The 23,222-nt window shown below is 36.8% G+C and overlaps 1 protein-coding gene across 1 annotated transcript in view; it reads right to left on the bottom strand.

Moving 5' to 3' along the window:
- Nucleotides 1-525: 525 nt before the first annotated feature.
- The window catches only part of LOC101717353 (alcohol dehydrogenase class-3), a 28,856-nt gene continuing 6,159 nt past the window's right edge, over nucleotides 526-23,222 (bottom strand). The window contains exons 5-9 of the mRNA XM_004875451.4: nucleotides 19,670-19,889; nucleotides 19,296-19,556; nucleotides 12,992-13,127; nucleotides 2,304-2,442; nucleotides 526-2,179 (exon numbers count right to left, since the gene is read on the bottom strand). Of these exons, the coding sequence (XP_004875508.1) occupies nucleotides 2,155-2,179; nucleotides 2,304-2,442; nucleotides 12,992-13,127; nucleotides 19,296-19,556; nucleotides 19,670-19,889 (781 nt within the window). The 3' untranslated portion in view covers nucleotides 526-2,154. The remainder of the gene's footprint in view (nucleotides 2,180-2,303; nucleotides 2,443-12,991; nucleotides 13,128-19,295; nucleotides 19,557-19,669; nucleotides 19,890-23,222) is intronic.

Genomic DNA, 23,222 nt, shown 5'->3' with positions numbered 1-23,222 from the left:
CAGCACTGTGCTCAGGCTCTTCCTACTACGTGTATTTACCCCATACACATGCAATTTTGTTCATTGTCTAGTTTTGAAACAGTCTGCTTATGGGCCCAATCTGATGGCTTTGTTCTCATAAAATCTTACCAAAAGAAACCTGTATAATGGAAGACAACCATGTATGTCCTGTGGGTTAAGAAGATAAAATTGCTTTGGGTGAGTTTTATTATCAAAATAGCTGTTTAAAGTTTTTCAAATGTATTGTGAACTTTTCCTCAAAAAGTATTTGTTGACAAAAAAATTGATCTTGCATCTAATTAAAACCAAACTAGCTGACTCCAAAGTTGGTCTTTTTCCTACGTTAGCAGTATTTCTCTAAGCCTAAGTAACTTATTCTTAAGATGTTGTTTATCAGCCCTATTGGGCAGATTGATGGCCAAGCAGAAAAAGTTATGAATCATTCTGTGCATGTAAAATGAAGTTTCCCCTTCGCAAATTAACAGGCAAGTGAGTTCGAACAATAGAGATGCGCCACACTCTGTGTCAGATTCAAGCCCATTTATTATAGCCGGCAGTTGAGGAGGGGCAAGCACCCAGAAAGTTTCCTGAGCAATGGGGAGCAGTTTGATTTCTCCTTTTAAATCATGCTTTCGGTTGGGGAGGGCTCAGGGGAGAGCAAGCGGAATCTTACAGAAGCAGAATCATGCCAGGTTAGTGGGGGGCAGGGAAGTTTCACACACTAGATGAGCTACAAAACATCTGCAACTGCAGCAAGTTTACTGCCAAGCAGGATATGGGGGTTTTGGGTGCTTTGTTCAAGCACAAGCACTTTGTTCAAACAGGTACAAAATGTCATTGAGGCACAAGATGGAGTCAGGGTGGCTATCACAAAGTCAGTTACCAGGTAAGTATAATTTTGCATTGAAATAAGTGGGACGTACCCATGTATATTTTTTGATGCCATCTTTGTTTTGTGCAACATGTATACACATTAACTGGTTCCACTGAACTTCCACCCCAAATGACCCTATCAACCCATACATTCTACTTTGTTAGTTTATTGTGCATGTAATAAAAAAAGTGTCTTTCTCCACTAAGTATCCCTAGGTATGTTAAATAGAAAACAAAATAGCCCAATAGGCTAAAAATGGAAATGTAGTGAAGATTTGAAAAATGCTAAACAAATGAAAATTTCCTAAACAAATTTACATCCTTAAATTTATAAAATACCTGTTATACTAGCTTTCATGAAATACCATGGGAGTTAGTATCTATTTGTATTGAAATTACTTATCTTTGTCCAAGAAAGCAGTTTGAAGACTTTCAAAAATTTTCCAACAATCTTTTCAAAATTGTAGAATTCTAATTTACAAGATAGATTTGTTGATGTGCACATAGGAAGTTTTTAGCACTGTGCTTATCTGTACTTTATTCCAAAAACTATTTGATTCAGCAGCATGCACAGCATCCTAGATTCTACCAAAAATCATGTACTAAAAGGATCTTTTTTTTTAAAAAAAGTTTTTACACCTTTAATTGAATCCTATGATTCAAGCATCTTTATAGTAAGGATCTTGGAAAATGTATTCCTTATACTTTTTAGCCAAGGAAACTGTCAACTGAGTATGTATATAACTGTGACAAACAAAAAGTAAACTGAGCCAATCATAAGAATTGGAATGACAGTATTATAAAATCTTAATGCTTTCCATTTTTATATTGGAGAACACAAATTGTATGCCATTCCTACTCATGTATATTTCATATATTTAAAAAAAGGAGAAAAGTTTAAAAAACAAAATACTGCCTAACTTCCACCTTTTATATATAGAATGAATAAAATGGGCAGAAAAACCATGAGAATAAATACAGCATAAAAAAGATGACAACATGCAAATGCAGAAATTACTTTTATTATGTTCAAATATTCCTCGTAATGAGCTTGAGGTGCTTATATGAAAGGTATGGTCTAGAAAACAGATTTGTGGTTGTATGGAGCCATGTCCTTGATTACTGACACTTGTGAACTATAACTACACATATAACAGGTTTCCCTGGATTAGTAACTGCAAGTCTCAGAGGCGGTCAACTTGGAGGATCTCCGTGCCTGTCAGGCTACTCTCAATCAGATCACAAAACTTGGGTACAGATGGAGATATTTTTCTCTTGAATTTAAATCTTTATAACAGTTCGAATGCTATAAGAGAAGAAAGTAATACATTTTGGAATGACAATCTTTTATGACAATAATTTTGTTCACCTCTTTTATAAACCTCAATGATCACTATTATATTTGGTAAGTACCTAAAGAGAAAACTTACCTCTTCCCTGAATGCAGCAGTTCAAAGGCCTCATTAATTTGGTCAAAGGACAGACTGCCAGTCACAAATTCATCCACTTTTATCTTTTTGGACATATATTCAGACACCAAATTTGGAACATTTTCTACACTCTTCCATCCTAAAAGTCATACGAACATGTTAGTTTATGCAACAAATGTTATACAACATTTCTAGAGTATGCTTATTAGTGGATGATAAATTTAAAAGCAAATTTTTTGGATAAGTGCAAGAGTCATGAATACAAAAAGTATGAAGTGGAGGAAGAATTTCACACACATCTTTAGTTATGAAAGAAATAAATACTTGTATTTCCTTTTTATGTATTTAAGATTTTACTGAAGTCTCATTAAAGTTTTGGCTAAAAGATTTCTACACAGCAAAACGAAACTCTTGAAGTCAGAAAGACAAAACCTGATACAATACGTGACCTTTTCCTAGATCTTAAATTCAACAATGAACTAAATAAGGGTAGCATCTTAGAATAGAAAGCCATAAAACTAAAAAAGTAGGAAATCTTTAAGTGAATTTGAAATAAAAGCAGATCCATTTCTTGTAGGAGAAGCAATTAATCCATGAAGAAGCCTTTGTCTCAGTTAAGGATGCTTTGAACCATATTTCAAACCTCTTTTGAGCCTTTTCCAAATAACTTCTTTTTTTATATCCTATATCAATTATTTTTTTCCCTACAATCAAGGAAACTTTTAATTTAAATCTACCTTGTAATGTAGACAACTACTGTATTAAGTATGTGCAACTTGTGGCCCAGGGTTAGATATGCCTGTGTTATACTAAGATTTATATATGAGATTTGCTACTTACATACATTAACTATATTATATATTTTATATGCAGCCCGATACAATTCCTCTTCACTCACTGTAGCCCAGGGAAGCCTGGCATGTTTAATAGCTGTAAGTAGGGCAAAGCTTCTTACATCTTTAGGTCAGTGGTACCTTGGTTCACCAACTTGATTTCACGATTCTGCTTGCAAACCAAGTTGGATGAGAACTGAATCAAATTTAATGGTTAGAATCAATGTTGACTTTATGGGGAAATTTGATTCGGTTCTTGTCCAGTTCGTTTTGCGACCAAAATGGTGGCAGAGAGGCACCACGGTATTGTACTTCAGCAATGCAGGGACTTGCACTGTTCCAGTGAATATCCCAACAGGTATGTACTAGGAAAAAGCTTCAATTAGATGATACTACCAAACCTCACTTGGTTCAGTTACCAGGATTAGAACGCCCTTTAATGTATAGTAAGTTGATGCTTCTGAGTACCATGTGTGGGTTTAAGTCTGCTGTGGGGCAAATATGGCACACATCTATGGAAAGGGTAGCCAGACTGATGCTAAGGTAAACAGTAAAAAGGAGGAAAATTTTGTCCAGCCCTCATTTTAGCATACTTTCCAAAGGTTTTCTTCTGCCTTGGGGTTCTTAACAGACATCTTGTAAAACACAGATCATTCAAACCTCATGTGACCCTTTTTTCCCGTAAGTGGATAGAGATTTCAGTGAGGAGCAGTGTGGATAAGAGCAGCACAGCTGCAGACAGATGAAACAGGGCCCTGCACTGCCCCAGCCACATGGGCACACAGGCCCAAGCCAAGGGCCTGCCTGGAAAACAGCTGCACAGGCTCACAAGCAACAGCCAGAGGCTCGCTGCGATACCATCAGTAAGTGTGTGGAGACCCTGGCCAGAAGCCCACTTAGACCAGGGAATGGGGTGCACAGCCACCAGCCAGAGGCCCTCCCAGACAACAGCTACGTAGGGGGGCAGGCCCTAGCCAGAGGTATATCCAGATACCATCCCAAGTATACACAGGCCCCAGCCAGAAGCCTGCCTAGACAACAGGGCAGCTCAGGGATTCACAAGGCAACTCTTCTGAACCCAGGAATTGGTGCACTGGTGAGCAGCAGAAAAAAAAGCCACTTAGTGGCTTGCTGAGAATTGAAGACCACTGGGTGAGCAAAAGTTGCCTAGAAAAGGCACAGCAGACTGCATCTGTTGAATGAGAGGACACATAAACAAATCTCAAAATCAGACTTACAGATCACCTAAGGCAATCCCAAAAGGCAATGAGATGGAATGATCTGATACTCAACCACCTAGACTCCCTGAACTGGCAACAAAACAGGATCTGGAAAAAATGAAATCAGAAATAATTTCTCAGATAACAGCCGACATTGTGCCCATAGTGCAAGACATGATAAATCTAGAGAGGACACAGATAAAAATATGAAGAACCTAAGGATCATGATGGAATCCCCACATAGAAAACAAATGGAATCCATAAAACAGATGCAAACAGATTTCCAGGAGATTAAAAACTCCACTGAAAGTTTATGCAGCAGAATGAGCCAATGTGAGGACAGAATTTCAGATACAGAATATAAGATTGCAATTAGTGACCAGGAAAAGAAAAATTGCTTCAAAATTGTAAGGGAACACAAAAAATCAATCCAGCAGCTACTAAACTATGCAAAGAAGAATAACATAAGACAATGAAGAAACAGGACAGAGTGCAGATGACATAAAAAAACTGTTCACAGAAGTGATGGCAGAAAACTTCCCAAGCAGGGGAAAAGAACTTGATATACAGATAAGTGAGGCATACAGGACTCCAACTAGCAGTGACCAAAAAAATCTACACAGAGGCATATAGTTGTTAAGATTCCAGAAACCCAACAGAAAACAGTTCTCAAGCAGTTAGAGAAAAGAAACAAATCACATACAAAGGAAAGCCCATCAGAATCATAGCAGACTTCTCAACACAAACCCTCAAGGCAAGAAGAGCATGAAGTGACATATTTCAAGCCCTAAAGGAAAACAGCCTCCAACCCAGATTGATGTAAGCTGCAAAACTATCTTTGAAATTTGATGGAGAAATAAGATACTTTCATGTCAAAAAGAGCACCTGAGGAACGTCATGAATAACAAGCAGCACTCCAAAAAATTTTAGACAATATCCTAGGAAAAGACAATGAGGATCACAACCCCAGGAAGCCTAGCAGAATGAATCCATTGGCCATGACAAGAAATTAAATTCAAAGTAGGAGAATCCAACAAAAAGAAAAAGTCATGACAAGGATAAGGCAATACATGTCAGTTATAACCATCAATGTTAATGGTCTCAATTCACCAATCAAAAGAAATAGACTGGCAGAAGGGGTCAAGATGCAAGATCCAACAATATGCTGCATACAAGAAACACAAAATTCAAAAAGAAACTCATAGACTGAAAATTTTGTTTTGTTTTGGTACCAGGGATCAAACTCAGGTCCTTCCGCTTGTGAGGCAGGCAGCGGAACCATTGAGCTACATCCTTGGCCCATCATAGACTGAAAATTAAAGGGAAAACAATACTCCATGTGACAGGAACCCAAAAAAAAGCAGGAATAGCTATCCTCTTTGCAGGTCAAATGGATTTCAAACCAATACTGATTAAGAGACAAAGATACTACATCCTTGTAAAGGGAACAATCCAAGAGGAAGAGCTGACAATCTTATATATGTATGCACCAAATACTAGTGTGCCCAACCATATAAGACAAATACTAAGGGATGTGACAAGTCAAATAAGCACTAATACAATAGTAGTGGGGGACCTCAATACCCCATTGTCACAAATAGATAGATCCACTAGACAGAAAATAAACAAAATACTACAACTCAGTCAAACTCTTGAACAAATGGACTTAACAGATGTTTACAGAGTGTTCCTCCCCACAAAATCAAAATACACATTCTTTTCAGCTGCACATGGGTCGTTCTCCAAAACAGACCACATATTCATTCATAGAAAATGTTTAAGTAAATGCAAAGGAATTGAAGTTATCCCGTGTATATTATCAAATCATAGTACAATGATATTAGAGATCAATAGCAAAAGAAACTGCAAGAATTTCATAAACACATGGAAATTGAATAACACATCTGAATAACCAATGGGTCAAAGAGGAAATTGAAGATCAAATCAGTTTGTACTATTAAATGACAATGTTAATACAACACATCAGAATCTATAGGGCACAATGAAAGCAGTCTTATGAGGGAAATTCATAGCAGTGAATATTCATAGTTGGAAAACAGAGCAAACTCAAATAAATAAGCTGATGTTGCAGCAGGGTCCCTGGCCGCGAGGAAAGCACCAATTCAGCCTGTTTCAGACAGGCACATTGATGGATGCTGTCAGGGTCCCTGGCCGGGTGGAACACGCCGATCCAGCCTGTGCAAAGGCAGCAATCCACTGGACACACCCCCACCCCTGGGCTCGTGGCTGTACTGCCATCTGGTTCCACACTACAAAGATACAGAGAACACTGGACCACCAGACCACTGTACTGGGTAAGTTGGAGCAATCATCACCTCCCATTGGAAACTGGACTATCTTCAGGGGAAGGGTAGCTGGAACCTGCAGTACAACCCTGCAGAGTTCAACCCTACAGGAGGACAGGGAGCTCAATTTGGGACTTGCAGCCAGAAATCTGCCCGAATCTCACGGGTCTGTGACTGGCTTGCTGAGACTCATTGACTTATGTCTGCACATGGCTACCCACAATGTCTATTGTGACAACAGAGACATACCCTGAAAGAGGCCCTTCATTTTCATTTTTCATTTCCAAAATTAGTATTATTGGTGTGTTTTCTTTTTCTCCTTTTATCTTTAATTTTTTTCCTACTCTTTGCAAAGATTTTTCTCTCCCTTGTTCTTTCTTTCTTTTCTCTTTCCTTTCTCTCTCTCTTATAATCACTCTCTTGCTGTCCCATATTGTTCATCTGCCTTTTTGTCCCTGTTCTGGCCCTCATTTGGAGTTCTTTATTTTTCTATTATTCTCTTTTTCCTTCTTGCCTGTGTCCTCTGGCCTCACTGCAAAACCTTCCCCAATCCTTCTACCTATCTGTCCCTCCCTCCCCAACTCCTTCTAACTCCTCATCCCGAAGGGTAAAGTTGTTACATTGAAGAGTTTATTCACTATAAACATATGTTGGGTTGGTCCTCGATCTTGATTTAATTTACACAGTTAAAGGTGATAGATTAATAACTACCACAAAGTGTCATTTTCTAAGATGTACTTGATGCAGTGGTGTTGCTGATTATATCACTTGGGCTAAGGTGTTGTTATTAATCTAGTCAGTGATCTTTCCTGGTATAATGAAAATGAGATAGCCTCAGTCATTAGAGATTCAAAACTTAAAGATCAGCTTTATCTAGAAGACACCTCTGAGTAGATTCCATAAGGGTTCTAATTACAAGCAACAAAGATACCTACAATAAGCAATTTCAAAGTATCAACGCAGGAGTTAAACCAAGGACAGTACCAAAAACAAATATGAGAAGACATTTCAGCAAGGCACAAACTCAGACTTCCACCCCACCAAGGGTAAACCCTGGGGGAAATGAGGTGGAAAAGTACGATAACCAACCACCTGGATTCCCTGAACTGATAGCACAGGAAGTAACAAAACAGATGAACAAGGCTCTAGAAAAATTCAAAGCAGAAATAATCTCCCAGATATCTACAGAGATGGTGAGCAGAGTGAAACACATGATTAGAAGCTCTAGAACAGAAACAGATAAAAAAATAGATGAGCTCAGAAACATGCTGGAAGCCATGAATACCCAGCATAAGAAAGAAATGGAAACCACATGATCACCCAAGGTAAGAAACAAATGGAATCCAAGAAACAGATTCAAACAGATATTCGTGAGATTAAAAACTCCACTGAAAGTACGCACAGCAAATTAAGGGAATCTGAAGATAGACTATGAGATAGAGAAGACAGGATCACGGTTAAAGACCATGAAAAAGAGATTTCTTAAAAATAGTAAGGGACCATGAGAAATCAATCCAACAGCTGCTAGATGATGCAAAGAAGAATAACATAAGACTGATAGGAGTCCATGAAAAATCAGGAGAAAGCACAATTGACATTAAAAAACTGTTGACAGAAGTAATAGTGGAAAACTTCCCAGACAGAGGTAGAGAAATGGACATACAGATAAGTGAGGCATATAGAACTCCAACTAGCCATGATCAAAAAAAATCTACATCTAGACATATAATAGTCAAGATCCCAGAAACCCAACAGAAAAGCAAAATCCTACAAGCAGTTAGAGAAAAGAAACAAATCACCTACAAAGGAAAGCACATCAGAATCACAGCAGACTTCTCAACACAAACCCTCAAGTCAAGGAGAGCCTGGAGTGAAGTATTTCAAGCCCTAAAAGAAAATAACTTCCAACCTAGACTGTTGTATCCTGCAAAATTATCTTTCAAATTTGATCAGGAAATTAGATACTTCCATGACAAAGAACACATGAGAAGTTTCATGAACACCAAACCAGCACTACAAGCAATTCTAAACAATATGCTAGAAAAAAGCAATAAAGGCCACAACTCCACGAGGCCCAACAGAGGGAAGCCACCAGGCAAGGTAAGACACTAAAGGGAAAGGGGGAAAAAATAAGAAATAAAAGAGCCAAGAAAAGTAAAACATCATGAGCAGGATAATTCAATATCCATCAATTATAACCATCAATGTTAATGGCCTCAATTCACCAATCAAAAGAAATAGACTGGCAGAATGGATTAAAAAGGAAAATGCAACAATATGCTGTATAAAAGAAACACACCTAACTCAAAAAGAAACTCACAGACTGAAAGTAAAAGAATGGAAAAGAGTTCTCCATGCCACAGGAACCCAGAAGAAAGCAAGGGTAGCAATCTTATTTGCAGACAAAGTAGATTTCAAACCAAAACTAATTAAGAGAGACAAAGAGAGTCACTACATCCTTGTGAAGGGAATAATCCAAGAGGAAGAGATGACAATCCTAAATATATATGCACCAAATACGAATGCCCCCAACTGTACAAAACAAATATTAATGGACATGAAAACCCAAATACACACTAACACAATTGTAGTGGGGGACCTCAATACCACACTATCACAAATAGACAGATCATCTAGAAAAAAAGTTAACAAGGAAATTCTAGAATTGAACCAAGGTACTGAACACATGGACTTAATAGATGTTTACAGAGTGTTCCACCCCGGAATGTGAATCGGAATACACATTCTTTTCAGCTGCACACGGGTCATTCTCCAGAATAGACCACATGCTAGCTCATAGGACATGTCTAAGTAAATGTAAAGGAATAGAAATTACCCCATGTATATTATCAGACCACAGTGCAATAAAATTGGAGATCAATAACATAAGAAACTGCAAAATCCCCCAAAACACATGGAAATTGACTAACACCCTCTTGAACACCCAATGGGTCACAGAAGGTATTAAACAGTTTCTACTACCAGTACAACATAGAGGAATGTGTGGGACACAATGAAAGCAGTTCTACATGGGAAATTCATAGCAGTGAGCGCCCATATTAGGAAAACAGAAAACTCAAATAACCTAAAACAGAACCTCAAGCTCCTAGAAAAAGAAGAGCATAACAAATCCAAAGCTCCTACAAGAGAGGAAATTATAAAGATCAGAGCAGAAATCAAAGCAATGGACACTAAGAGAACAATACAAAAAAAATCAATGAAGCAAAGAGGTGGTTTTCTGAAAGAATAAACAAAATTGATAAACCTTTAGCCAACCTTATCAAAAAAAGGAAAAAGGCGCAAATACATGCAATTAAGAATGAAAAAAGTGAAGTCACAACAGATCCAACAGAAATCCAGAGGATCATCAATACCTGCTTCAAGAACCTGTACTCCAATAAAATGGAAAACACAGAAGAAACGGGCAGATTCCTAGGTACATATGAATTGCCAAAGTTAAATGAAGAAGATACAGAAATTCTAAACACCCCAATTACAATGAGTGAAATTGAAAATGTAATAAAAAATTTACCAACAAAGCAAAGCCCATGTCCTGATGGCTTCAGTACTGAATTCTACAAGACATTTAAAGAACGATCTCCTTACTCTTTAAACTCATCAAGGAAATTGAAAGGGAAGCAATGCTTCCAAATTCATTCCTGGAAGCAAGTGTTACTTTGATCCCAAAAGCAGGGAAAGACCCAACCCAAAAAGAGAACTACAGGCCAATCTCCCTAATGAACACAGATGCAAAAATCCTCAACAAGATACTGGCAAACAGAATACAGAGGGTCATCAAGAAGATCATACACCCTGACCAAGTCGGATTTATCCCAGGGATGCAAGGATGATTCAACATCCATAAATCAATAAATGTAATACACTATATTAACAGAGTCATGGACAAAAACCATATGATCATCTCAATAGATACAGAAAAGGCATTTGACAAAATCCAACACCCATTCATGATAAAAACACTAGAGAAAATTGGAATAAAAGGTCTTTATCTCAACCTGATTAAGGCTATCTATGAAAAACCAACAGCCAACATCATACTAAATGGTCAAAAGCTGAACTTTCACGCTAAAATCAGGAACAAGACAAGGATCCCCACTATCATCACTCCTGTTCAATACAGTTCTGGAAATATTGCACAGCAATTAGAAAAGAGAAAGAAATAAAAGAAATAAAGATAGGAAAGGAAGAAGTTACACTGTCATTATTTGCTGATGATATGATAGTTTACATAGAAGACCCAAAAAACTCAGCCAAAAGACTTCTAGACTTAATTGACAGATTCAGTAGAGTAGCTGGATATGAGGTCAATCCTGATAAAACAATAGCCTTCTTATACACAAATAGCAAACTCATTGAAAGAGAAATTCGGGAAACAATTCCTTTTGCAATAGCATCCAAAAATATGAAATATCTAAGAATCAACCTGAGAAAGGATGCAAAAGACCTCTACACTGAAAACTATAGCACTCTGAAAAAGGAGATTGAGGATATAATAAAATGGAAAGACATCCCTTGTTCCTGGGTAGGAAGAACCAATATAGTGAAAATGGCCATACTTCCAAAACTGCTATATAGATTTAATGCAATGCCCATAGAAATTCCAACAATATACTTCACAGAACTAGAGAAAACAATCCAAAAATTCATCTGGAACCAGAAGAGACCTAGAAATAGCAAAAGCAATTCTAGGCAACAGAGACATGGCTGCGGGTATCATAATCCCCAACTTGAAACTATACTACAAAGCTGCTGTGATAAAAACAGCATGGTACTTGCAAAGAAACAGACCTGAGGATCAGTGGAATAGATTAGAAGATGCAGAAACAACTCCAGACATACACAGCTACCTCATCTTTGACAAAGGAGCCAACCACCTTCATTGGAGGAAAGATGGCCTATTTAATAAATGGTGTTTGAAAAACTGGATTTCAACCTGCTAAAGATTAAAACTAGACCCATACGTATCCCATGCACTAAACTAAGATTAAATTGGATTAATGATCTAAACATTAAGACAGAAACACTACACTTGCTGGAAGATTAGTTAGGTAGAACTCTTGAAGGCATTGGCATACTAAAAGACTTTATGAACAAAACCTCAGTATCATGGGAACTAGCCGATATAATCAACAACTGGCATCTCATCTTATTAAAAAGCTTCTGCACTGCAAGAGAAATCACCAACAGAGGTAAAAGATAACCTACAATGTGGGAAAAAATTTTTAGCAGCTGTACCTCAGACAAAGGTCGACTATCTAGAATATATAAAGAACTGAAAAAAATCAGACCCCCAAATTCAAAAACCCAATTCAAAAATGGGCATCTGAAATGAACAGACATTTCTCAGACAAAGAAGTAAATGCAGCAAATAAGCATATGAAGAAATGTTCAACATCACTGATGATTCGAGAGATACAGATGAAAACAACACTGAGATTTCACCTCACCTCAGAAAGAATGGCTGCTCTGAAGAAATCAACCACTAACAAATGATGGCAGGGGTGTAGGGAGAAAGGAACCCTTCTCCATTATTGGTTGAAGTGCAGACTGGTGCAACCACCGTGGAAATCAGTATGGAGATACCTGAAACAACTAGGACTAGAGGTCCCATTTGACCCAGCTATTCCTCTGCTGGGTATCTTCCCCAAAGATTTAAAAGAATCATAGCACAGCGATATATGCGCAGCAATGTTTATAGCGGCACAGTTTGTAAATAGTTAAAGCTTGGAAATAGCACAAGTGCCCATCAACTGGAAACTGGATAAAGAAGTTGTGGTTTTTTTTATAAAATGGAGTACTACTCAGCCATAAAGAATGAGAAACTAGAGACATTTTATAGCTAAATGGATACATATTGAGGCCATACTCTTAAATGAAATAAATAGGACACACATGTGTAAATACCAAATCGTTTCTCTAGTGTGAGAAACTGAAAGTGTAAATAAGTATTAAAATGAGTAAGTGATAATTTGAAACAGAAAAAGGTTCAAAGGTGTAGGGATTTTGGAAGGGGAAGGGGAAAGGAAGGAAGGGAAAGGAAAAATTATGAGAAAAGAAAAAAAATGGAAACAAAAATCTATGTAAATAGGGAAGAGTGGAGGGAGTGAAGGACGCACAGGTAATGGGGAAAAAAACCAGAATCAAGATACATCATGTACAGGTACAAGCACTGAATGATAGATATAAACGTACTGTATACCTAAAATGTACCAATAAAAGAATTTTTAAAAAAAAAAGAAAAATTAGACTATGCTTAAAAATCTGCCAGTGAAAATAACAAGTGAAAAGGTACTCATCCACTTAATTACCTCCAAAGGCAGTGCCTTTCCATGTGCGACCTGTCACCAGTTGGAATGGACGAGTGGCGATTTCTTCACCTGAAGCAGCTACTCCAACCACCACGCTGACACCCCATCCTTTGTGGCATGCCTCAAGTGCTGCTCTCTGCACATAAAAAGACCTAATCATAGAAGCCAGTACTTTGTTCTAGATACTTCTATTGGGGTGGCAGAACTTTTCAGAAAAATGGCAACTACTATCTAAACAATGTTTAGTATGTTTAATTTTACTGAGCAAGTATATATATATTTTTCCTCCATTAACTTTATTGGTATATTTTAGGTATGAAATACAGTTACATTCATCATTGGGATCCTGTACCATTACATGAGTCTCTTGGTTCTTATTTTTTTCCCCTTCCCTTGTCCTCCCTTAACCCCCTTCAACCTTCCCTCTTTGCAAAGACCTTGTTTCCATTTTTTTCCTCTTCTCATATTTTTTCCTTTCCCTTTTTTCCCTTCCCCTACCCCTCCCAATTCCCCTGCTCTTTTACACCTTTTCTTCTTGTTACACAATATCAGTTATACATTTTTAAAATTACAATATTAAGATCTAGGAGACATTACCACAGCTTTTACAGAATTTAAAAGGATACAGAAAGCATATTACAAAAATCTTTTTTGAAATAAATTTGACAACTTCTAAGAAGGAACTTGGAAGACAAATTAATGAAACTAACTCTGGAGGAAATATAAAATTTGAATAGCACCTATTAAAGAAAGTATATTCCTACCTTGAAAACCTGCTTATATGACAACAACAGGCTCATATACATTTTAACTGATAAATTATATCAAACAATTAAAGCAGAAAAAAGAAGGAACACTTCTCCCCTCATTTTAGAAACTCAACATTGTGCTAATCCTAAAACTGGACAAAGATAATAGAAGAAAAAAGTATGAATATAGATAGAAATTTGTTTAACAAAACAAACTATTGGAAGTCAGATCTGGCAGGATGTAGAAAGTGGTTGTTATAGAGATGGCAGTGTTGGTTCAGCATTGGAAGATGCACCCCCAAAAGTCATCATTTTAACAGAGGAAAGGAAAAAGCCATATGATCCTGTCACTAGTTGGAGAAAAAGTATTGGACTAAATTCTACAGCTGTTCATGGTAAAAGCTATCAGAAGACTAGAAGTAGAACAGAAACTTCTCAACAGATTAAAGACATGTACTCCATACTTTCAGTGAGAATGTCTTATATGAATGGAGAAGATACAATGCTTTCTCTTTAAGGTGGGGAGCAAGGGCAGATATGCTTACTCTTTATCTGTCCATTAAACTTTGAAACCTAGTCCCCACCAAAATAGTCTGGCAATAAAATGACACAACTAGGCTAGGATTGGCACGGCACAAGCAAAATCTTTATATGTAGATGAAATGATCATCTACAGAGAAAATACTAAGAAATCTCTAGGAGCCCTAGAACTTGTACTTGAATTTAGCAGGATTAGAAAACACAAGGTATATATAAAAATTCAAGTCTGTGTATACTTGCTATAAATGAAGAATTGGATATTAAAATTTAAAAGTTATATAGGAGTACAAAGGATCTAGAAAAGTTAAAAACAAAAACAAAAACAGTGTTGGAAGACGTTTAGTACCTAATTTTAAGACCTCTTCTAAAGCTACAGTAATCAAGGCAGTGTTGTTGTAAGGAAAGACATATAGATCATTGGAATAAAACAGAGAATCTAGAAATAGAACCACACATATATGGTCCACTGAGTTTTGAAAGATTATTTAACATTAGCATTTTATAGACTATAAACTCAATTCAAGAGCCGAGGAAGGGACAGTGTTTTCAGCAGACGGCACTAGAACACCTGGTATCCGTATATAAAAAATGAACCTCAACCCTTTTTTTCCATACATGAAAATAACTTGAAGGGATCTATGAATCTAAATAAGAAAGCCTAGAAGTATAAAACTTTAAGAAGAAATTATAAGGGAAAATATTTATGAATTCAGGGCAGGCAAAAACTACCTAGCATACAAAAAACATGATGTATAAAAGAAAAAAACTGATAAATGAGATTCCAACAAAATTTAGAACTTTAAATGAATTATTAAAATGAAAAGTAGTCCTTAAACAGACCACATTTACAATGCATATAATCCATGACCAGAATATATAAAGAATTCTTAGAGCTCATTAATAGACAACCCAATTTAAATGTAGACATAAGAAGATGATAAATAGCCAGTACAGCACAAGGAATGGTGTGCAACTCTAGAATCAGAAAAATACTAATCAGTACAATAATAAGATTGAATTATACACTCATTAGGGAGATGAACTTAAAAGTTTTAAAAGCCTTGTCATGACTTTTTCTTTTTGTTGGATTCTTCCCCTTTGCATTTAATTTGTCACACCAAATGGATTCATTCTGCTGGGTTTCCTGGGGTTGTGATCCTCATTGTCTTTTCCTAGGGTATTGTCTAAAATTTTCTGGAGTGCCGGTTTGGTATTCATGAAGTTCCTGAGGTGCTCTTTATCATGAACATATCTTAGTTCTCTATCAGTTTTGAAAGAGTTTTGCAGAGTACATCAATCTGGGTTGGAGACTGTTTTCTTTTAGGGCTTGAAATACATCACTCCAAGCTCTTCTTGCCTTGAGGGTTTGCATTGAGAAGTCTGCTGTGATTCTGATGGGCTTTCCTTTGTATGTGATTTGTTTCTTTTCTCTCAATGCTTGTAGAATTTTGTTCTGCTGGATTTCTGGAATCCTAACTATTATATGCCTATGTGTAGATTTCTTTTGATTAAGGCCAGCTGGAGTCCTATATGCCTCACTTATCTGTATGTCAAGTTCTTTTCCCCTCCTTGGGAGGTTTTCTGCCATCACTTCTGTGAACAGTTTTTTTATGTCACCTGTACTCTCTCCTCTTTCTTCATTGACTTCAATCAGTCTTATGTTATTCTTTTTGCATCACCTAGCAGCTGCTGGATTGATTTCTTGTGGTCCCTTACAATTTTAAAGCAATTTTTCTTTTCCTCTTCACTAATTGCAATCTTATCTTCTATATGTGAAATTCTATCCTCACATTGGTTCATTCTGCTGTGTAGACTTTCAATGGAGTTTTTAATCTCTTGGAAATCTGTTTGTATCTGTTTTATGGATTCCATTTGTTTCCTATGTTGGGATTCCATCATGTTCCTCAGATCCTATTTTTTTTATCTATGTCCTCTCTAGATTTATTAATCACGTCTTGCACCATGAGCAAAATCTTTGCTGTTATCTGAGTAATAATTTCTGATTTCATTTTTCCCAGATCCTCTTTTGTTGCCAGTTCAGAGAGTCCAGGTGGTTGAGTATTAGATTGCATCTTGTTTCCCTTTGGGGTTGCTGTAGGTGATCTGGAACTCTGGTTTTGAGGCTTGTTTATGTGTTTTCTCATTTCCACGGGGTGGGGGTGGGGGTGCTTCTGGTGGCCACGCAGCTCACCTTCTCTGCCCTAGGACCTTGGGATGGCAGCAGGGGAGCTTCCTTCTGGGTTCTGGGACCGGCTCAGCTTCTCTGCCCTAGGAGCTTGGGATAGTGGTGGGGGAGCTTCCTTCTGGGTGCTGTGACCAGCTCACCTTCTCTGCCCTGGGAGCCTGGGATGGCAGCGGGGGAGCTTCCTTCTGGGTGCTGGGACCAGTTGAGCTTTTCTCCCCTAGGATCCTGGGATGGAGGTGGGGAGCTTCCTTCCAGGTGCTGGGACCAGCTCACCTTCTCTGCCCTAGAAGCCTGGGATGGCAGTGGGGGAGTTTCCTTCTGGGTGCTGGGACCAGCTGAGCTTCTCTGCCCTAGGAGCCTGGGATGGTGGTGGGGTGCTTCCTTCGGGGTTCTGGGACTGGCTGAGCTACTCTGCCCTAGGAGCCTGGGATGGAGGTGGGGAGCATCCTTCCTGAGCAAGTATATTTTAACAGGTTTATAGTTTTGCAATAAACATGGGAGTGCAAGTGTTGGATATACTAATCTCATTTCCTTTGGAAATACAAGGGGTTTTAAAATATATGGCAAATGCTTACATTAAAAAAACCCACATTATAGTAAAATACACATTGCCAAGAATGAAAGGATAAGTGTGTTTGAAGAGAGGGAGTATTTTAAGTACTCTGAGGGGGACTAATGGTAATGTGTCTTACTGTAATATTAAACATTCACCCTATTTTTTAAATTACTTCTCCTATATCCAGTAATACATTGGCTGGATGATATGATAGTTCTATTTTCAACTTTTCGAGGAATCTTCATACTGTTTTCCATAATGGTCATACCAATTTACATTCCCACCAACACCGTGCAAGGATTCCCTTTTCTCCAGGTCCCTGCCAGTGCTTGTTATCTTTTGTCTGATGACAGCCATTCATATTGGGGTAAGGTGAAAACTCAGAGTAGTTTTGATTTTTAATGTTTAAAAATTATTAACCTGAGTAAATTAATATTTGAACAAAGTGAACAAATTTAAAGCTTTTATTTTAAAAATACAGTGTTACCTTACTTCACAAACGCTTTTTTTTTTGGTACTGGGGATCTTACTTAGGTCCTTGTGCTTGCAAGGCAGGCGGCGGAACCACTGAGCTAAATCCCCAGCCCCACAAATGCTTTTGTTTGCGAACAATTTGATTCACAAACCAAAGCCTTTGGCAAAATTTTGTTTTGTTTGTGAACTCTGCATCAGGTGAAGAACACAACCACAGCATCTTTCCCACATGAACATGAATGTGGCCATGTTTTCCAGGATTGTGGAATGAAATAAGTTTGTGAACCAAGACACCACTGTAAATCCTATCTCCACATGCAAAAGAATAAACCTAGACACCTCTCTTGTACAGGTTCAAAATCAGCTCAAAATAGTTTAGAATTAAATGATCAAATGACTGAAAGAAAATACAGGGAAGTACTTCTACACAATGGAATGGACAAGAATTTTTTGGACAAGACCCCAAAAGCACAGGAAATAAAAGAAAAAATAAATGAATGGGATTTTATTAAACTGAAATGCTTCTGGAGAGCAAATAAAACAACAGTACAAAGACAATGTAGAAAATGGGAGAAAACATTTGTGAACTATAAATCTGACAAGAGGTCAATATGTATAACTTACAAGGACCTCTAAAATGCTTAAAACAACACAATTTAAAAATGGGCCATACAAGGTCTTTGTAAATAGGGAAGGGTGGAGGGGGTGAAGGGAGGACAGGGAATGGGGAAAAAATAAGAATCAAGATACATCATGTACAGGTACAAGTACCCAATGATAAACGTAAATGTATTGTATACCTAAAATGTACCAATAAAAGAATTTAAGGGAAAAAAATAAAATAAAAATGGGCCATAGACATTTCTCAAAAGATGATATATAAATGGCCAACCGGCATATGAAAACATGCTCAACACACTAAATATCAGGATACAAATTATTACCCTTATGTCCACTGCAACACTATTAACAGCCAAGAAATAGAAACAACCTAAGTGTTCACCAGCTGATGAAGGCATAAGGAATAGGTGGTATTCAGGTATAGGAGGTTGAGGGGAGAGATGGAGAAAGGTTAATTAATGGGTACCAAGTTATAGTATGGAAGCAAGAAGCTCTGAAGTACTGTTTGTTGTACAGCAGGATGATGATGGATAAGAATAATGTACTATACATTTCAACAAGCTAGAAAGATTTGAAAGTTTTTGCCATATAGGAAGAATGACAAATGTTTGAAGAGTAATATGTTTAACTTGATTTAAATATTATGCAATGTACACATGTATTGACTATTACATGGTACCTATTAATATGTACAAACTTTATGTATCAGTTGAAAATTAGAAAAAGGAACTCCTAGTTCAAAATTGTAAAGAGGAAAAAAGCAGGTAGGAGATGTAGTAGTAATACTTATTACTAAATGTGTACTTAGTGTCATGTAGGTGTTGCTGCTATGTGCATTTCACAGATGATGAAAATGAAGTTTATTCTGCTTTTTCATTTAGTGAGACATAAATTTGTACATAATTGAAAAGCAAAGATACATCTTTTTCATCTTTCCCTGGGTTGTTTTGTATATTTCCATGTATAGTTGAAATAGTTACTTTTCCCTTCTTTCATTAGAATAATTCTTTTGTATCATTTCCATTCATAGTTCAAATAGTTTTTTCCCTTACCTCAGACTATTCTTATCAAAAGACCTTTCTATTTCAAAAACAAAACGATTTTTAATCTTAAGGAAAATGCATTTTTAAAAAGGTTCCACAAACAACAACAAAAAAGAATAAAGTGAAGCATACTCACCATGACCTTCACATTACCAATACACTCAAAGGAATAGTCCACTCCTCCATCTGTCATCTCAATGAGTACGTCTTGGATGGGTTTACAGAAGTCCTGGGGATTAATACAATCGGAGGCTCCAAATTCTCTGGCCCTTGAAAATTTATCTTTATTGATGTCTATACCAATGATCCGTGATGCACCAGCTATTTTACAGCCCATGATAACTGCCAATCCAACTCCTCCCAGGCCAAAGACAGCACAAGTAGAACCAGGTTCCACCTAACAGTAAAAACAGTTTATAAGACACTCATTCCAGAGTCTAGGAATCACTAGGTTTTTTACAGAGCAGGCCAGTTTTGCAGTTGAATTAGGAGGCAGGTGCTAACTCTTACCTTGGCAGTGTTTACAACAGCACCATAACCAGTTGAAATACCACAACCAAGAAGGCAGACTTTATCCAAAGGTGCCAAAGGATCTATTTTAGCAACGGAGATATCAGCAACAACTGTGTATTCAGAAAACGTGCTGGTTCCCATATAATGTAAAATAGTCTTTCCTTTGCAAGTAAATCTGCTACTACCATCTGGCATTAATCCTTTCCCCTGAGTGACTCTAAGAAAAGTAAGAAAAATGGCAGGGTAAAATTGCGTTTCTTAAAACCTGCAGAAGAAATTAGTTTTTAAAACAATAACTAATAAATATTCAGAAAAGTGTACTAAAAGTCTAATTTCTAATGTATTCATTAATAATTTAGCTCATTTCTGCAATGCTTTATAAGGTAAACTTATGAGACTTATAATCTTACCTATCTTTTGATGTCTTTCTGGAGCTTACTGTCAGATTTCTGAACTCAATTTAACAGATATAGATGAAATTTTTAAAAAGTTGCATTATATAACTCTGTGAGCAAATGTAGCTTCAGAAAAGATAATGCCCAAACCAGTATCTACATAAGTAGAAATTCCAAGAATTATCCAGATCAGTTGATGAAAACATATGGCTAAACTGGTTAATTTAATTTAGATCCCTCAGAAGGCATTCTTCAAAGGTGTAACAGTTCTCAAGGATTCAACATGTATTTACTCTTCTGTTTTACTGTGTAGTTAATTATACCAACAGAGAAAAAAAACCCCAAACTTACAGAGGCATATAATAAGTGGTAACAAAAACTACTTATAATATCCTAAAATGGACAAAGAACTTAACATCTTGCCTGGGAGTATAGGCTCTAAAAGTCAGTTCACTTGGTTCAAAACCTACATGATCCTGGGCAAGATAACCTTTATGCCTTAGTTTCCTCACTGGAAAGTTTGGAGAAACAATAGTATCTTCCTTTAGACTGCTCTAAAACTCTATTATGTAAAACATTGTCATTGTATCTGGCACAGAGTTAATATTTAGTAACTATTTGTTACTTTTAATTAAAAAGCACTGTAATTTGATATACACTCTTGGATAAACCCACATATGTGTATATCATATATACATATATACCTACATACAAACACAAACACACACACACACAAATGAGAAAATAGATTGCTTCTAGATTCAAGAGTAAATGTTTCTCTTGAGAGGAAAACAAAAATATGACCAGAGATAAAGAACTAGAGATAAATCTCTTCCAAAACAACTGCTACATCTTTAGGGAGCAATGCAAATTTACTACACCACTCTGTTCTAAAGGAGTTTCTTGGACAAAAGGTGATGCTCTAAAAGAACTACTTCCTCTGAAAGGCTACGCAGTCATAACAAGCCCATCATCATCATACAGTTGATGTGTTACAAAATTTTTTAGATTGTATTTAAATTTCCCTTTAAAACTTAACTAGAATTTTTTTTTTTTTTGGTTCTAGCTCTGCTGAGAGTAATAGGATTTACATTATCAAATAAATGTAATTTTTTTTTTTTACAAAAACAAACTAATTTTATCATTGGCATTAGAAAACAAGAATAAATTGAAACCTCCCATACAATGCTGGTGGGAATGTAAACACAGGCACTATAAGCTATTGATATGTATCCCATAATTTGGCAATTCTAAACACCCAGGAGGAAGTAGTGTGCATATCCACTACAAGATATGTATAAGAATGTCTCTAGTAGCACTCATAACAGCCCCAAGCTGGGAGCAACCTAAATGTCCAACAGGAAAACGGATAAATAGTACCTGGAATATGACAGGGCAACAAAAAAGTAGAGACGCACACAGCAATTTGAATATATCTCACAGACATTATGAATGAAACATGAAAAAAGTACACACACTGATTCAATTTATAGGAAGTTTTACCAAGAAAGACATCAAGATGGTAGTTGCTTTTGAAGGAGGTAGGTATTGACTTGGCAGGGACATGAGGGACTTTGAGGAGTGCTAGCCAGGATCTCTATCTTGATCCAGGTTAAGGTTCTAATCATCAGGTGTGATATGTAAACATTCATTGAGCTGTACACTTAAGATTTATACCCCATACGTAGCATATTACAGTATATGTGTGTCCAAACTCAATTAAAAAGAGAAAAAGGAACAAAAGGGGATCTTAAAATGCCTTGAAGCAGTTTTTTAAGTGCTATTACCTTACAATAAAATAACGACCTTTTATGTGTCAAGGGTTTTGTTATCTCTTCCAAGCTCCCCATAACCTATGAGGTATGTTTTATTACTTTGATTTCATGGACAATAAAATGGCTCATAAAAATGATTTCAATTAAATCTCACAAACATGTCCTTCCTTGCAATTTCACCGTAACATTATGGAAACAAAACAACTTCAGAAAAATCTGTCTTACATGTTAATGGCTTGTGACACTGGGCAAACCCTTAATTTGTGAGTCTTAATTTATCTCTTCCTTAAAAATGAGGCTACTCATTATTCATAAATATATAAGCAAAGTTAGAGCATCATATATATTCTTATGAAGTTTTTTAATCTTAACCTACCTCTGACCCTACTGTAGCACATAATTATGCAAGAAAGATTTATAATCCCTTTTTTTTTTGGTACTGGGGATCGAACTCAGGACCTTGTGCTTGCTAGGCACGCGACAGCACCACTGAGCTAAATCCCCAGCCCAATCCCTCATTTCTTCTTTTGCCCAGATTGAAATCCTATACGCAAGAGGCAACGATAGAGTTTGGAGACTTTCAAAGTTTTCATGTATTGGTGTATTTGTGCCAATATGCGCGACTCACTAGAAAAGCTCTTTGTAAACTTAGTTTTTTTTTTTTGGTACTGGAGATCGAACTCAGGACCTTGCGCTTGAGAGGCAGGCAGCAGAACCACTGAGCTAAATCTCTGGCTGTAAACTTAATATTTTAAAAGTACAGCATTTCTCTAGTTTGTGAGATTTTACTAACAATTACATCCACTGAATAGTCTCTTACCAGTATCTACCAGAGGGAAGAGAATTAACATGGAAACCCCAAGCTTTATGTAGCAGGGCCCTGGGGACTTTTTAAGTGTTTTGAATCCATCCACCTTCTTATTCCAATGTGAGAAATGGAAGCATGTTCTCATACATTTATTGGTAGTCTTTTTTTTTTGGTACCGGGGATCGAACGCAGGACCTTGAGCTTGCACGGCAGGTGCCAGAACCACTGAGCTAAATCCCCGGCCCGTCATACATTTATTGTATGTTCATATCTCCCTATATTATTTTCAAGTTGAAGTTTCTATTTATTAACATTTCCATACTGTTTGCAATTCTGTGCTTTTTACATACAGTTACATACTATATAGCAGAAATTGTGACTAATGATTAATCTGTTAATAATTAAATTAACTTCGCGACTTCTCATTAAAATGTAACAGTGCAGGTATTAGAGAATATATTATAAAATTTGTAGATCATATATCAGAAACAAAATGTCGGTATTATAAAGGAAATATAATTTTGATGTTAATTCTTATACTTTTTTGTTAAAAATGTTTGCTTTTAAAATTT

The sequence above is a fragment of the Heterocephalus glaber genome, unplaced genomic scaffold, assembly GCF_053883595.1.
Source record: "Heterocephalus glaber isolate CG9 unplaced genomic scaffold, H.glaber_assembly_v1.0 deba00001454, whole genome shotgun sequence".
Lineage (NCBI taxonomy): Eukaryota > Metazoa > Chordata > Mammalia > Rodentia > Bathyergidae > Heterocephalus > Heterocephalus glaber.
This window is presented reverse-complemented; position numbering and strand designations above follow the sequence as displayed.